General features: G+C 41.6%; 1 gene segment (V, D, J or C); it reads left to right on the top strand.

The window, feature by feature from the left end:
• LOC135453341 (T cell receptor beta constant 2-like) overlaps positions 1–12,446 on the top strand; it is a 33,025-nt gene extending 20,579 nt beyond the window's left edge. The window contains 5 exon segments of the C gene segment in view: positions 6,349–6,429; positions 8,778–9,113; positions 9,495–9,512; positions 10,631–10,737; positions 12,311–12,446. Of these exon segments, the coding sequence occupies positions 6,349–6,429; positions 8,778–9,113; positions 9,495–9,512; positions 10,631–10,737; positions 12,311–12,337 (569 nt within the window).
• Positions 12,447–17,223: the final 4,777 nt, after the last annotated feature.

Here is a 17,223-nt window from a genome sequence, read left to right as displayed (position 1 = left end):
AATATACTGGTGTGCGAGAAATTCCACATTTGTGTCAGCAGCTCAGAACACTGACTTGTGGAAAAGCTAAAGCAGACCTTGGAGCCACATGAAGATTTAGCTTTGCTTTTATTGGCTCACCAAAGAAAGCATCCCAGCTGGACAGTCCCTTCTCTCTTCCCTGCCCAAACCTGACAGACAAATCAGGGCAGAGGGAGGGGCATGGGTCTCTCTTAGCTCTTGTGTAACAGTGAGCAGGAGCACACTGTCCTGGGAGAACTGGAGGGCCATGCTGGCTGTTGTGCTTGCTCTTTTACCTGGTGAGAGACAACAGATCCATCTGCAGCAGGGCTCTCATCCAGGCCATGCAGGGCTACTGTAAGGTAGAGGACCCCTTTGGCCATCATCTGTACTCCCTCTCCTCACTCTCTTGTTATCTCCTATTAATGCAGGTGTTGGGATTGGAGCCTACATTGCTCAGTGGCCTGAAAAAATCATTCTGAGACCTGGAGGCTCTTTGACCATCTCCTGCTATCAGAATTACAGTAACCTTGCCTATATGTTCTGGTACCAGCAGCCTCCAAGAAATGGCTTGAAGTTAATAGTCAGCAGTAGTACATGGAGTCATAACTCTTATGAGGATGGTTACTCTGAGGCCAAGTTTGAAGTAACCAGACAGAATACTGATTACTCTCTGATGACAATCAAGAATGTGACAGCCCAGGATGCAGCCACGTATTTCTGTGCTGCGAACGATCGCACGGTGTAGCGACAGGGTTGAACACCAAGATAAAATCCCCACCTTCTCTGAGTGAGAGATGGAGTCTTTGAAAAATGTGAGACAGTTAGGAGAGGGGAAGAGGAAGAGCAGAAAAAAGAATTCATAGAGGTTGGGGCAATAGACCCAGAATGTTTTGAATTGGAGAGCAACAGAGCAGTGCAGCAGCCTCTGTCTTCGAAGCTGAATTATTAATCAGATCCCTCCTTCCACCATCATATCTTTTCAGTGCACAGATATGGCCTGAAGAAGAGCTGTTTCCTAACTTTATCAGGTTCTGGTCAAAACCATTGGATATTTATGAAAGGCACCCTAGTGTCTCTAAAACAAGTCTGTAAAGCTCAGGGAGTCTCTGTAGACTGGCCTGCTTCTTTGCAGCTGCTTCTTCTGTAAACTCCAAAGAATGGAGGACAGGTATGACTGATGCAGTCTCTAGTTTCCTGTAAAATTCTCCCACCAAAATAATATAATTGTTAGAATATATATAATTAAAAGTTTATTCCTTACATATTGTTGTTTTTTCTTGTCTGAAGTCTTAGGCAGCATAGCCTCCAAAGCTCAAAAAGCCTCCTATGAAAGACTTGGAAATAAAAAATCAAGGATCTCCCTCCCCTTTGTTCTGTCACTCACATTTATTTGAATTCATGGCCTTCAAGTCCTTTCCTTTTGACAGCTTACAAAGAAACGTTAAGGTGCAACAAGACTGGTCTCTGCTGGCATGTCTTGGAAATTGCCTTTTGAATATGACCTGAGGAGCTGCTAGCACCACATACTCCATCAAAACTAATAGAGAGGTGACTCCCTTCTTTTTAAATGAAAGACACCTCGTGGAAGAGAGTCTGCAAGTGACAGTAAGTACACTAATGGAGCTCTAGACTGGAGATGCAGACAGAATAGTCTTAAATGAATTTTAGTCCAATTGATTAAGTCCCTGAATAAATAATGTTAAGGTCACAGATATACTAAGACCAAGGCAGGAAAATAATATTCCACGATTGGTGTATTATTTAGGCAGTGACAGCAAAAAAAAAAAAAAAAAAACTAAATGTATTTTTTGGAAGAATTCAATATATACAAACAAAAGTTCTGTATAAACAGACATAATTGGTGATTAAGTACTCTGTTCACTGTTGTAGAAGAGAGAACAACCCAGAAGCATGCCGAGATGACCAGCCCGATACTTCATGTTCTATAGTCCTCTCTCTTGGTCCTACATGTTGGATCTTAGCCTATGTTTCTCATTCCCTTCTCTAGAACACTAACACCTCTTCCTAGCTAAACAGACTGTATCAGAAATTGTGGCTTCTTCACTGATATCTGAAAATAATAGAAAAAATATTTTATGATTTTCCTGGTAGAATGACCTTGTTTTGAGGGATTTTCTCCTGTGCTTTACAGTCTCTTTTTCATATCCAGACAGACTCAAAGGAAGCCATTAAAGAGCAGTATTAAAAACAGGTTTACTACAGATCCTTGGTCAGGTTGCTAACTGTGTGTTGAAACTTTGTGAGACAAGACTGTGTCATGTATAAGGGAGGGAGATAAATACTACCTCTCCCCATCAGTTCCCATCCCTTCAGACAGTCTGCAAAATGAAAGCTTGCTCTTACTCCTAGATGAGGCCTTTTCATAGGCAGAGGCACAAGCCCTGGGAGGATGCTCTCAAGCAACACCAAGCTACAGAGAGAAACACCAGCCCATAGTAAGCAAATGACTCTCATTGCAAACCAAAAATTGCAAACTGTGAGCTGGAGGTTTGCTTGTCATCCTGGGGACAGAAGAGAGAAAGAATAGAAAAGAAAGCAGCATGAACATGGCCATGGTCATTACCAAGTGAAAAATTGCTGCATTTAAAGTCAATCAATACATGTGTTACTTTTTTGAGTATAAGAAAAAAATCTCGAGATTATAAATTGAGCAATAATGGATACACTGAGAGGTGACTGGACTATCACATAGAAACAGCAATGGCAAAGGAAGGATGTGGTCTGTGGTTGTGTCATGGTTTAGCCCCAGCCAGCATCAAGCCCCACAGCTGCTTACTCACTCCCCACCAGCAGGACTGGAGAGAGAATCGGAAAAGCACAAGTGAAACACTCGTGGCTTGAGATAAAGACAGTTTAAGAGGTAAAGCAAAAACTGTGCACACGAGCAAATGACAACAAGGAATTCATCCCCCTCTTGCCATGGACAAGCAGGTGTTCAGCCATTCCCAGGAAGGCAGGGCCCCCTCACACATAACGGTGCTTGGGAAGACAAACACCATCTCTCCAAATATCTTTCTCTTCCTTCTTCTTCCACTACTCGCCTCTTTCACATACTGAACGTGACACCATGGGATATGGCATATTCCTTGGATCATTTGGGATCAGCTCTCCCTGCTGTCCTTCCTCCCAAGCTGCCATGCACCACCAGCCTCCTTGGCAGCATGGGGGGATGAGAAGCAGAAAAGTCCTTGAATGCCGTGTAAGCACTGCTCAGCAATAACAAAAACATTTCTCTCTTGCCAACAGTATTTGCAGAACAAGCCCAAAGCACAACCTCACTGTAGCTACTGTGAGGGAAATTAACTGTACAGCAGTCCAAACAAGCATAAGTAATCATGGCAATCATTCCTAGTTAACAAAAATAGAGGGTGGAGTCATGGGTGGGATTGTTTTTGTAGGAGACTGTATCATTGTGGGGACAGGGGGATCCACGATGATACATTCCCCAGGAAGCCTTTACAAAAACCCAAGGGTGCATGAGCCTTGTGGCAGAGCGTGTGAAGGCAGCTGCACAGAATCCTGCAGCAGAGCAGGCATGTTCTGCCTTGGTTTCTCTAACCAGACCTTCTGTGCTGGGACTTACTTTCATCATCTGAGAACTGAGCCTGCCCTCCACGGCAAGCCAGCTAGGAAATTCTGAGATATCGAAATTCATTTTCACCAATCCAAACTGTGACTGCAGATGCACCTGAAGCCTATCAACCATGTAAAGCTGGAATTATTATTTTTTTCCAGATTAACCAATGTTTGCAAGGGATGACAAAATGGTTCATTCTTAAAGTGATACAAGTATTACGGAAAGAATTCTGACATATAGCAGGTATCTCCCAGAGGCACTACATGAAATGTGTTGGGCTTTTTTCTCTGAAATAATCCTCCAGTATTTGCTGACTATCTCATGCCTATGAGAGCAAAGGTTGCCTGTAATCCCTATCCCCACTGTCTCACTGCAGCTCTTCCTAATGGCTATGAAGGGTTTGTGTGGGACCAGTCAACAGATTCTTCTGGACCCTCCTTGTGTGGATTATTTTAACCTATCAGAAAACTGAAGGGGATCCTGAAAGACTATCCAAGACAGCCATGGAAGGGGAAACAAAGGGATTTGTTTTAGTTCCCTGCCAAAGGTGAACCACGTGCATTTGACTATGAAAACCACAAAGCACATATAATTTGATTATTAACTTCACAAGTTATAGAAAAGAAGGTGTCACAATGCTTGGAATACAAGACTGACAGTGAGCAAGTTCTAGATGTAGAAATGTTCTGTTCCTAGATAGTGACAACCTTTGGGTGTGTCTGCTTGTTTTTGAGATGTGCCAAATGAGAATGGCAGATGAAATCATTGATGTAACATGGAGATTGGAGAAAGGTTGCAAAAACAACTTGGGGTGAAATGTAGACAAAGTATCAAACAAATCTGGGAAATGCTTTTATGAATTCTACCCACTATACAACTGATTCCAAGCTGGTTTTCTGCCGTATCCCAGAGATTGATGCTTGGAATTCCAAATGCCAAAAATTATCTCTTGGGCTTCGCTTATAGTAAGGCAGCTGCATTGCATCTCTTCTCTTAGCTTATGATACATCACTTTGTCACTGTGTACACCTCTGGGTTCTCTTTCGGCAGTGGCACAAAACTTACAGTAATAGGTAAGAACTTTTTGCTTCCTCTTTTAATTCACTTCCAATGCCATGTCTTCTCTTTAGAAAATTTCATTACTATGCTCCCTATCATAATTAAACTGGTGTGTGTTAGTAACCCTGTCTACTTGAGAGAATAGAATAAGTTGGGTCCTCTAGGCAGGGACACACCTTTTCATTTTGGAAAAGGGAATGAATGTGTTTTCAGTAAAGAAAAAGTTAAAAGCTGTCCCTAGAAAGAACGAGGATAAGGAATGGGACAAATAAGGTGTGCATGACATTAAAAAAAGTTGTCCTAATGAATCAACACGTACAAAAAATTCCCCAAAAGTATAGCTACTCTCTGTAATGCTGGTTCTGCTGGGGCTAGAGATGATTAAGGATAAGTGAGTGAAAAGCTGTCTATCTCTCTGAAAAGAACTGACTTACAGTTACACTTTGAAGGGGTCTAGGAAACTAAATCAAGCTGATACAAGCTTAAATTACCTTGGATCTTCCCAAGGTCAATTAAAGAATGTGTTGTCTCAGATAACCAGGAAAAACAAATGTGCTAGCATTTTTGGTTGATAAAACAGAAGGCAAAAATAAATGCTTAACTTTATAATAAGCAATCCTAAAATCTCACTGCAGATTTTTAAGTCCTTGTTGTTATGGAAAGTAGCTCTGCACTGCACAACCAGTTTCTTTCCACTGTACAGGCTTGCCAGGATGGTGATAAAAACATCATTAAGGACAACAGTCTTACTATTTCAGAATACATGATAAACAGCCACTGAAAACCACAGAAGAAGAATATATGATTCATTTCAAGGGGAAGGAGCTCTCAGAGAATGTTTCTTTCTGAGCCACATTTATGGATTTGGATTGTCCAAATCTGGGGAAAAGACGGCTGATGCTCAGATGCTGAGAAATTATGGAAGAATTGATTCGTCAGATATTTGTGCCACGTTGTGCCACTACAGAATAAATTGATAAAAATGGTGAAATTCAATCTCCATAGGAAAAAATGATCAGCACATTTTTTGAAATTCAAAGTTTATCTGAGATGCCTGAGATGGTAAAAATGAATATGCTGACCCCTCATTGATCAGAGCATTTATGCAGCAAATGTGAATAATCATCACCAGGGGGGGACAAAGAATAAAAGCAGAGACTTCCTTTCAAGGAAAGCCTTCCAGAGAAAGGGAAAGGGAAATGGAAGGGGAAAGGGGGCATGTTTAGGAACCTCTATGAATGGCAGAGTGGACCAAGACACTGTGCTATATATTAGAAATTATTTTGTATGTTATAAAAAGGCATTTATCTTATAAATGAACAATACACAAAAAGTTGAACAAAATTTAAAGGAATTGTAGTTATTTAGCTGAGAAAAAGAAATTACTTAGTCTGCATATGGGAAATATTTTCTAATATTCTAATATGACCCCTAGATAAATAGATAAATGTTCTCTAAAGACATGGTGGAACCTCCAAGAACTGATTCACCTACACCTAAAGCAAAAGGGCTCTGGACAGGGTATATCTGATGTTAACCTCAGCTGTTTAGACACACAGATTTCGGTGGTGTTCCCTTAGAGACCTGGTTTTTTTAGAAGACCTCAGTACTTTGTGTTTCTTCTTTTGCTGGTACCACATGAGGGGAGGGTTAGTCCACAGGCTTGGTTCAGACATCTAGGAGTAGAGGAGAGGTTTTTCTGCAGCTGCAAAATGGTGTGAATAATGAGCAATTGTTCTTTGGCAGTGGGACAAAACTTACGGTCATAGGTAAGTAAGAAGGCAGATCTCTTTGATCTATGTGATACTGGTTGGGGGACAAGAACATTCTTAATTAAAAGTTTAATACTGCTAATTTTTCATGCAGCCATGAGAACAGGAGTAATGCTTTATAGCTTCCTTATTAAAATGAGATGTGCTACAATGAAACTGTAGAATTTGAAAGCAATGATTTTGAGATCTCTGTGTCTGCAGCATTTAGCTTTCATATCGGGAAAATTCATGAAGGGAGAAGGGGATAAACAATTTTGTTTCCTCTTATTATCCCAGGAAATATTATAGAGGTTGGGAATGAAAACGACCAGTATAGAAGACTAAACAGATCAGACTGAACAGACTAGACTGACTGACAGGGCTGCTGATCAGACACTTCTTCCAGTTTTGACTTTTAGCAGTCTCCTTTTGCCATTTCTAACCTGCTCATTCTCTTACTCTTCCTAGTAGAATTATTATTCTTTCTGTCTCCCTTTTTACCTGTCTTTCTTTTTTTTTAATGGGGCAATGTTATTTTGTAAGTTTTATCCTTTTCTTTTGTGCCCTCCTATCTGTTTCCATCTCTTCACTCATTAGCCTTTAGGGTTATGACCTGAAGAATTTGTCAGAGAGACTTCTTGGAAAGGAAAAAAAATCATAACGCTAAGTGGTGGCAGGGAGAAGTAGGAGCAATCAAGCTCTCTTCATACCCACGAAAAGGAAAGCAGAGCAGTGCTAAACCCCCTAGGGAGTTACCTCTATTTAATATCAGGTCATCTAAAGTCTGTACAAGCTCATACAGAAGCAGCCTGGGGATCTTTGCAGAGCAAGCTCTGGTGGTCACAATTAAGGCATCATTTGAATGCAAACACGAGGACTTAGGGGACAAGATCTCTGCAAGATATTAATTTCTGCTCATTCTGCTACCTCTCTCCCTCTGCAAAGGGGAGAGTGCTCAGGAAGAACGTCCACAATTCACCATGCCTTCATACAAAAAAAACACCCCAGAGTAATAATTTTCTCTTTGGCTCCATAGTTTCCCCTACATTCCTTTTTCCTGCAGCACTCACAGACCTCATGGGCTTCTCATGCTAGATGGGTCAAAAAGGCATTTTGATTTAGTATATGGAAACACCCCTGTCTTTTAGGCTCACTGCTTGGCTTCTGAGTAACTTCTCATGTCGACCTTGAACGACCTTCTGACTGAACTCTCTCCTTATTTATCATACAAGTAGGTATTAAACACTTTAGGACAGGGAAACACATTTGATTTGCAAGTCTATGGAATCTTGCATCATTCTGGGAAGGTGTGTAGCCTAGGATCAGAGCTTCTCATACCTACAATAACCAAAAAATTAAATTCCATAAAATCCTGTTTAATGTTCTTAAAAATGCATTGGTTAAGACCCAAGAAAAAACCCATCACTTGCAGATTCACATTACCTGCCTTGTTGGAATCCCTAAAGTTAGAGGGTTTTTAGGAAATAGTTAAAAGGTGTACAGGCCTTAGCCTGAAGTTCTGTTAGCATTGCAAATACAGCAGAAAAAGTTCCCAAGCAAGCAGAAAAGTTTCCCAAGCAGTAGAGCATACGTGACAAATAACAATAGGCCTCTGTAGAATTGGCTTTAAGATTGCAACAAAGTTATTTAATGTATATCTTTAGAAGGTTAGCATGAATAGAGCTCTGTTCTTTGTCTCTTATGAACCAGTCGTTGTTTTAACTCCCATTAGGTAAGTTTTATAAGATTAGACAATTAGACAATTAGACCTCTAGTTACCCTTTACCCCAATATGCCTCAGTTGTTTTTCACTTCAGACAGTGAGAAGGATCAACTCCTTCCTTGATTCCTTCCTTCCTTCCTTCCAGCTCATCTCATAGATGGGGGGCCAAGTAGCGTATCCCATGCCAGTACAATTCTGAACACTGCAATGACCACCATGTCTTAACTCCCTCTCCAGGAATGCAACCCAGATTGCTGAAGATGTTTGTGTCTTATAAGAGACTCCCTTAACTTTAAATACAATGTCACAAATAGAGTCCTTACAGCAAAACTGGGGACTTTTCTGCCCATCTGTTTGCTCAGTTTCTTTGCAGATTTGTATGCTTCTGGCAAGAGACCATACAAGAATTTCATGTGCTTGTGCATTTCTGTGGCCAGACCCGTGAAAATTCTGTGTGATGAGCAAAAAGAAATCCTTCCACTGTCCTGGTGTGTCATATCCAGTAGACATGTATTGTCCAATAGACAGCAGTTAAAAGGCCAGGTATTTCAGGAGTAACACAGCACAAACTCAGGACCATTTCCAGGGGGTTCTGACTGAACAGAGGGATGGAGGCTCTGGACCATGTTGCTTTGTGTTTCAGGCGAGAATGATGAAATCATACCTCCAGCGGTGGCCATCTTTTCCCCATCAAAGCAGGAGATCCAGCAGAAGAGCAAGGCCACGCTGGTGTGCCTGGCCTCTGGTTTCTACCCTGACCACCTGACTCTGGTCTGGAGGGTGAATGGTGTGAAAAGGACCGAAGGGGTGGGGACAGACGAGTCCTCCACACAGAATGGGAGCACCTACTCGCTGACCAGCCGACTGAGGATGCCAGCCTGGGAGTGGTTCAACCCTCTGAATCGCTTTGAGTGTGTTGCCAATTTTTTTCAGAATGGAACAACAGCCTCAATAAACAAATTTATCCATGGTGATGCTGGTGAGTAAAAAAACATCTCTTACCATACTGTATCAGAGAGAAATCACAAATCAAAAGAGCAAGTGTTATGATATGAGCCACATCTATAGATAGCTTCTATACAAGGCGTTCTTCTGCACAATTACAGACCTAAAGATCTAGGTATTAGCATATGTCTCTTCCCATTCCTGGGCCTTTGTCCCTGGGTTACCATTCTACATCTAGAGTTTCTTCAGGCTTTCCACTGAGAAATCTCTGTAGTAGAGTAAATTGCACAGTATCATAAAACACCTACTTTCAGTAGGAAGAATGAGGCAGTGTTTGATAAACTGAGACTTCTAAAATCTGTATTCTGTTTGCTCTGAAGAGAAACATGACTTTCAGCTCCTTTGTGTCTTTCAGGTTGTGCACTCACAGAAGGTACGTGTGGCTTCTCACGTAAAGGGAATTTTGCCTCTTCTCTCAGGCTGTTATCAATGTGTATTTTAATGCCAGTTTTACTGACATTATGTACAACGTGTGGGAGATATCTGTATGAATAGCTTCTACTTCTCCTGTAAGTGATTTGCATGTGATATTAAAAAAAAAACAAAAACCAAAGAAAAAGAAGAAAAGTTTTTTGGAGGGCTGTTTATGGATATTGGATGTATCTCAGCTTTGGGGTTTAGGTCTCCCCTATGATTCCATTTTGAAAATTGATGGAGTCATGGTGCCTTCCTGTAGACTGTCATTTACTCTTCATATTCTCCTCCACTCCTAGAAACTGACTTCCGTTAGGAATATTTTGCTCAGCCAGGAAAGAAATGATCCATACCTACCCAACTGATTCTGACATCAAGATTCAGGATGTAATATTCTGACTATTTCTCAGTATCAAACTAGGAACAATTCGCATGACGAGTCACATTCTGCTCAACACTGCTGTCATGTATGGAGGATATCCACACTACAAATTACATTTCTTTACACTTTATGTACAAATTTGCACACTCTTGTTTATCAAGAATTTTCTGAATGCATCGGGAATCTTAAGGATGAACCAAGACAGATCTTGTATCTCAATTCTATGGCACCTTAAGAGTGAAAAATCTTCAAGAATAAAACCTCTAGAAGGCATGTTATTCTGGGCTTTTTAAATCTTCCTGATACATCAGCAGCACTCATTATGCCACTGACAATAATGAGACAAAATAAAACATTGGTATCTTTTGATTCAGCCTCCCTTGCATTCCTAATGGGGATGTCAGATGAGCAGCTCAGTTCATCAGTAGGTGTGGAACTCTGTACTTTCCCAGCATAAGGCCAATCTCTGTCTTTCCTAGACTTGCATTCTCTTTTGGTTCTTTGAGTCACTATGGTCTGTCCCTTCCCTGGTTCTCTGGTGCCAACTGAACCACTCATTTGCCTCTAGTTCCTTTATGTTGCTTAGCTAAAGATTTCAAGGGTTCTCTTTTGATGAAAGCTGCATCAGAGCCAGCATCTTGTAATGATGATGATGAAAATGGAATGCACAAATTCAAATGGTGTTTGACTTGCAGAGTCGTACTTGCGGTATGGAAATTCCCTGAAGCTCACTTACCTCATCCTCTGTGGCAAAGCATTGGTCTATGCAGTTTTGGTGAGTGGTCTGGTGTGGACAGCCAAGGTAAGTCAGAGTTTCCCAGGAAGGCTGGGCTTTTACTCACTAGTCAAGGATCAGTGGGTGCAGACTAAACCTGTTCTCGGAGGTGTGGCTCTTCTGCAGGTGCTCTGCCAGGCTTTGTGCAGTTCAGCCTGAAAATTCACAAATGATGGGATTTCTCTTTCTGTGTTTCCAGAACTCAAATAAAATCAATGCTATCTAGCAGAGGAATTCCTTCTCACAATCCTCTTTAAATTCATGAAAAAGATGAGAATTAAGGACAAGTTGCCCAGAAAGTAAATGAAGGAAAGATCAGATATATCATGCAGTTGTGTAACCATTGTAAAGGGGCTTACAGCTCCACTGAAAATAACAGGCAGTTTTTTGAGGTGATGTAGGGCATAAAATGTGGTCAAATATTTACAAAGATTTATAAAGAACAGTGGGATCAGTCTGAACGAATTGGTTAAATTAAACAAACTACCAGGAAATGTTTTTTATTACTAAGTTTTTTCCTACAGCAGAAACATCCATGCAGTGAGAGCAGCAGAAGTCTCTGCACTTGACCCTTTAAAAGCAGAAGAGGGAGATATATTTGAAACATGACCTGGTAGAGTTGAGGGCAAGGAGGCCAATCATCTCAGTTATACTTGTTTTGTTCCTTTTGCAAAGATATACTGGAGGGGGTAGATTTGTCCTTTTCTGGATCATAATCCTAGAATCACAGAATGGATTGTGGTAGAAAGAGCATTTAGAGATTATCTACTTCCATCCTCACTCTGAAATGGGCAGGGATATCCTTCACTGGACCAGGTTGCTCAAAGCCGCATGCAACCAGGCCTTAAACACTTCCAGGGGTGGGACATGCACAGCTTCTGTGGGAAACCTGTTCCACTGTCTCAGCACCCTCAGCAGAACAAATGTCTTCCTTTAATCTGAAGCTACCCTGTATCAGTTTAAATCCAGGGCTCTTCATCCTGTCACTGCAGGACTTGGCAAAACATCTCTGTTTTTCATAAAAGTCCCCCACTGCTGTATCTGGGAAGGCCCCAGGCAGGCCTCTCCAGAGGCTTTTCTTCTCCAGTCTCAAGAGGGGTTGTTCTCTCAGCCTGTCTCCATACCCTGAGCCCCTGTGACTGGCTTTTGTGGGCCTCCTTGGGACCTGCTCTGTCACGGCCATGAGTTTCCTGTGCTGGGGCCTCCAGAGCTGGACACAGAACTGCAGGAGGGATTGGTGGGGGCTCACATGGGCCCGCTCTCTGAGTCTGCCCAGGTCCCTGTGGCTGGCATCCCTTCTCTCAAACACACCAAGGGCCACACAGCTTCATGTCAGCCATGAACTTGCTGAGGGTGCCCTTGCTCCCTGTGTCAATGAGACACTGATGAAAGTTGCAAAAATGCTTTTGGCACCAGTACAGACCCCTGAGGGAAACTGTTTGTGACTGACTGCCACTTGAACACTCAGCCATGGATGGTGACTCTTTGGGCAAGGTCATGCAGCCAATTTCTCTATTTGTTTCCGTTGGTTGGTGTATGTTGTTGTCTTCTCTGCTGTTTTACAGTTCTTCTAATTTTATCCCATTTTGTTTTCTATTAGACTGGTGTCAAGTTATCTAGAGAATAAATGAAGAGCCCTTGTCATCACATCAGCAGGAACATGACAAGTTTGCTACCTTTCCGTAGCAAAATATCTAAGCTTCTACGAACTTCTGAATATCATTTTTTTGTAGTTGTCTGTTGCCATTCTGTTCTTCACTATTTTGTAATCACTGCTGAGCTTTCCCTGTACTTCCATATCACAATGTATCATATTTTCTTGTAACATATCTTTAAAAGTAGCACCTTCTTAATGCTCAGAGGCTGGGAACTCATCTCCTTGATTTAGGAATAAAGGTTTTGCTTCTTTTCCCTTGAAAAGCCTGAGTAACTGTTTTTAAATTTGGTCTTCTGTAGTAATAGTGTCCTACCACACATCTTTCAATGTTGAATAGTGCCATAAGCAACTCTCATTAAAGATCATTCACTGACAATCCCGGTAGAAATAACTTATCTGTTAGGGGAACAGCAGAGACTCATCCACTACTCACACTGTGTACCAACAAGTGGAGCAGGGCTGTGGGCTTTGGAGGCTTGCCCTCACCAGGGGCTGCTTTGGAGCCAGAAGAGCTGCATAATTCAAAGGTGGTAGAGAAGAAAACAGCACTCCAGCCAGATGAGAAGTGACATTCTCTTGGGAGAGGCATGGGAGCTGCCTTTTCTCTCTCTTGGTTCTTTTGTGAGATTATCTTGGTGAAGACACCAGACTCACTGTGGCAGTGAAGAAAAATTTGGTGAAGAGATGAAAATTCACCTGACACTTAATGTGTTTCTTTCAAAAGGATCTGATGACAGACTTGAGAGGAATCTGTCATAACTCTTTTCATGTCATTAAAGAAAAAAGCTGCATCTTAGTGCCAGAGGGCAGATGGGTATAATGCTGTAAAATGCAGTTGTTTTTCCTGCTCTGTGTTTGACACTCCTTTAATCTCCTGAAAACACTTCAGAAGAGGAGAAAATATCCTACTGAACCAAGAGATTTATTTGGTGTTCTGTTTATATGGAGAACAGAAATAAGTAGTCTCATGGCTGCTTCAAACAAAACAGAACTGTTTCCTGAAAAAAACTTTTCACAAAAATGCTTCAATGGGTCTTACATTCACAAGATGTGAACTACCTGGTCTAGGGAAAGGTGTCAAATTCCTCTTTGGAGAGGAAAGGAAAGGAACAGTTCTCAGCAAGTGGGAATCGCAAGAAGGTTGTACAAAGGGGCACATTTCTGGGGATACAACAATGATAAGCAGAGACATCTTTTGATTCTGATGATGGGTTCTTTTCCCAAGATACCCCATTATTCATGCCCTATGAAGTTAGATTAGATTGGAGCACAGCAGAATGGAGTATCAAAAAATAATTCCAGCTCAGCCAGAAACACATTAGGATGAATATAATTTATTAGGACATTTGGTAAAAATGACTGCGTTTATCAGGGCTGTCAGAAGAATCCCCAGATCAATCTTGTCCTCACACACACAGACTTTCAGAGTGGTCATGGCAGAACTTGCTCAAAGTGAACACAGGACAAACTTGGGCATAGGAATTTTTGGAGCACACAAGCTGTGTTGTGAAGCAGGGACATAACTAAGAGGTTCTATGTAAGAAAAGAATTTGCCAAATGACAGAGACTTCCCTTTAGACTCTGGAATAAGAAGAATGTTCCCACACTGAATTCATATCTGTGAGTCGCTTGAAATGGAGACCAAGGTCAGCAATCCAATCCTGTTCTTTTCCAAGCTTGCTACAAGCCATGAAATTCTCATTTCCACACACTTCTGCTATTATACAGGTGATTGTGCAGAGAGAGCACTTTAAAAGAGAGACACATACATATCTGGGCTCATATAGCATCACCTTTTTCTTTTCTTTCTTTTGAATTAAAGTATTTTTAAAGGAAAGCTTTTGTCCATCAAGCTCTTTTTCAAGAGTGTTTTCTACAGAGGATATTTGTGATGGGGTCGATGCTTAGGTCCAAGGAGAGAAGCAGAATTCTGCTCTGCACCCATGTGTTATTACTCCTTCTAGCCACACAGGAGACGACTTTGGAGAAAGTGATGTCTTCAGGGTGATATTTATCTAAGTCCACTTCTCTACAATTACACTGTGTCTCTTACAATTTTCAAGAGAACCAATTAGTGATAATGAAAGGGAGAATTTTAGGCAAAAAGAGGGAGAGAATGCCAGGTGCACTGGGCAATAGATGTAGCATGATAAGCTTGTGTAGACTGTTTAAAGAAAGGAGTAAAAAAGGAAAATAGGAAGTGTAAGAAAATAAAAACTAGGAAAATCAAACCAACGATGAAAATAAATTAACATAACTCAGAGTCAGGGTCAAAAGTATCCACTTGAGAGACAGGGAAGAGAATTGAACCTGTAGTGGACGAGAAGCATAGGCAACCAGAATCTGTTTCTGTAAAATTGTGTTTGTTGTGACCTTTTCTGTGCTCCATAAACTATAAACCCAAGGGATTAGTAAATGCGGAGAGACTTTCTGGAGCTCTTTCATCCACTTTGCACCTCATTATTTTGTCATACCACAAGTAAAACCATTGGTAGTTCAGTGGAAGTTCACATAGGACTAAATGAAGAACGCAGTCATACATTTAATGTATAAATGTTTCCTGCACAGATGTAGGAAAATGCAGTCTAAAGTAGAGGAGCAATACTTTAAGTTTGGATGCAGAAGAACTGGGATACCTGAAAATAATCGAAAAAATATTTTGTGGTTTTCCTAGTAGAAAGACTTTGTTCTGAAGCGTTTTTTTCTGTGCTTTGTAGTCTATTTTTCATATCAAGAAAGATTCAAGTGAAGCTGTTCAAGAGCAATATGAAAAACATGTTTAGGTTGTATTGCTAACTATGTGTTGAAGCTTTGTGAGACAAGACCATGTCACTTACATATAAAGGAGGGAGATAAATGTAGCCTGTTAATTGTCCCTGTCAGTTCCCATCCCTTCAGACAGTCTGCAAAATGAAAGCTTGCTCTTACTCCTAGATGAGGCCTTTTCATAGGCAGAGGCACAAGCCCTGGGAGGATGCTCTCAAGCAACACCAAGCTACAGAGAGAAACACCAGCCCATAGTAAGCAAATGACTCTCATTGCAAACCAAAAATTGCAAACTGTGAGCTGGAGGTTTGCTTGTCATCCTGGGGACAGAAGAGAGAAAGAATAGAAAAGAAAGCAGCATGAACATGGCCATGGTCATTACCAAGTGAAAAATTGCTGCATTTAAAGTCAATCAATACATGTGTTACTTTTTTGAGTATAAGAAAAAAATCTTGAGATTATAAATTGAGCAATAATGGATACACTGAGAGGTGACTGGACTACCACATAGAAACAGCAATGGCAAAGGAAGGATGTGGTCTGTGGTTGTGTCATGGTTTAGCCCCAGCCAGCATCAAGCCCCACAGCTGCTTGCTCACTCCCCACCAGCAGGACTGGAGAGAGAATCGGAAAAGCACAAGTGAAACACTCGTGGCTTGAGATAAAGACAGTTTAAGAGGTAAAGCAAAAACTGTGCACACGAGCAAATGACAAGGAATTCATCCCCCTCTTGCCATGGACAAGCAGGTGTTCAGCCATTCCCAGGAAGGCAGGGCCCCCTCACACATAACGGTGCTTGGGAAGACAAACACCATCTCTCCAAATATCTTTCTCTTCCTTCTTCTTCCACTACTCGCCTCTTTCACATACTGAACATGACACCATGGGATATGGCATATTCCTTGGATCATTTGGGATCAGCTCTCCCTGCTGTCCCTCCTCCCAGGTTCCCATGCACCACCAGCCTCCTTGGCAGCATGGGGGGATGAGAAGCAGAAAAGTCCTTGAATGCCGTGTAAGCACTGCTCAGCAATAACAAAAACATTTCTCTCTTGCCAACAGTATTTGCAGAACAAGCCCAAACTCTACTTCACAGTAACCTTTAATTCAAGGAAATTAACTGAACCACAGTCCAAACTAGCACAGGTAATCATGGCAATCATTCCTGGTTGACAAAATGAGGGGGTGGAGTCATGGCTGGGATTGTTTTTGTACCAGGTTATATCATTGTGGCACAGTGGGGGGGGGACCACGATGATACATTCCCCAGGAAGCCTTTACAAAAACCCAAGGGTGCATGAGCCTTGTGGCAGAGCGTGTGAAGGCAGCTGCACAGAATCCTGCAGCAGAGCAGGCATGTTCTGCCTTGGTTTCTCTAACCAGACCTTCTGTGCTGGGACTTACTTTCATCATCTGAGAACTGAGCCTGCCCTCCGCGGCAAGCCAGCTAGGAAATTCTGAGATATCGAAATTCATTTTCACCAATCCAAACTGTGACTGCAGATGCACCTGAAGCCTATCAACCATGCAAAGCTGGAATTATTATTTTTTTCCAGATTAACCAATATTTGCAAGGGATGACAAAATGGTTCATTCTTAAAGTGATACAAGTATTACGGAAAGAATTCTGACATATAGCAGGTATCTCCCAGAGGCACTACATGAAATGTGTTGGGCTTTTTTCCCTGAAATAATCTTCCAATATCTGCTGACTGTCTCATGCCTATGAGAGCAAAGGTTGCCTGTAATCCCTATCCCCACTGTCTCACTGCAGTTCTTCCTAATGGCTATGAAGGGTTTGTGTGGGACCAGTCAACAGATTCTTCTGGGCTCTCCTTGTGTGGATTATTTTAACCTATCAGAAAACTGAAGGGGATCCTGAAAGACTGTCCAAGACAGCTGGCCAGCCATGGAAGGGGAAACAAAGGGATTTGTTTTAGTTCCCTGCCAAAGGTGAACCAGCTCAAATAAATAATGGGTGATGTTTGGGATTCCAAGAACAGTAACAGTTTCCAAAGCTTGTGCTTGTAGAAAGGCAGGTGCAGTGCATCCCTTCTCTTGGCTTATGATACATCACTTTGTCACTGTGA

The sequence above is a fragment of the Zonotrichia leucophrys genome, chromosome 1, assembly GCF_028769735.1.
Source record: "Zonotrichia leucophrys gambelii isolate GWCS_2022_RI chromosome 1, RI_Zleu_2.0, whole genome shotgun sequence".
Lineage (NCBI taxonomy): Eukaryota > Metazoa > Chordata > Aves > Passeriformes > Passerellidae > Zonotrichia > Zonotrichia leucophrys.
Note: the sequence above shows the minus strand (reverse complement) of the source record. Positions and strands in the feature narration are given on the sequence as shown.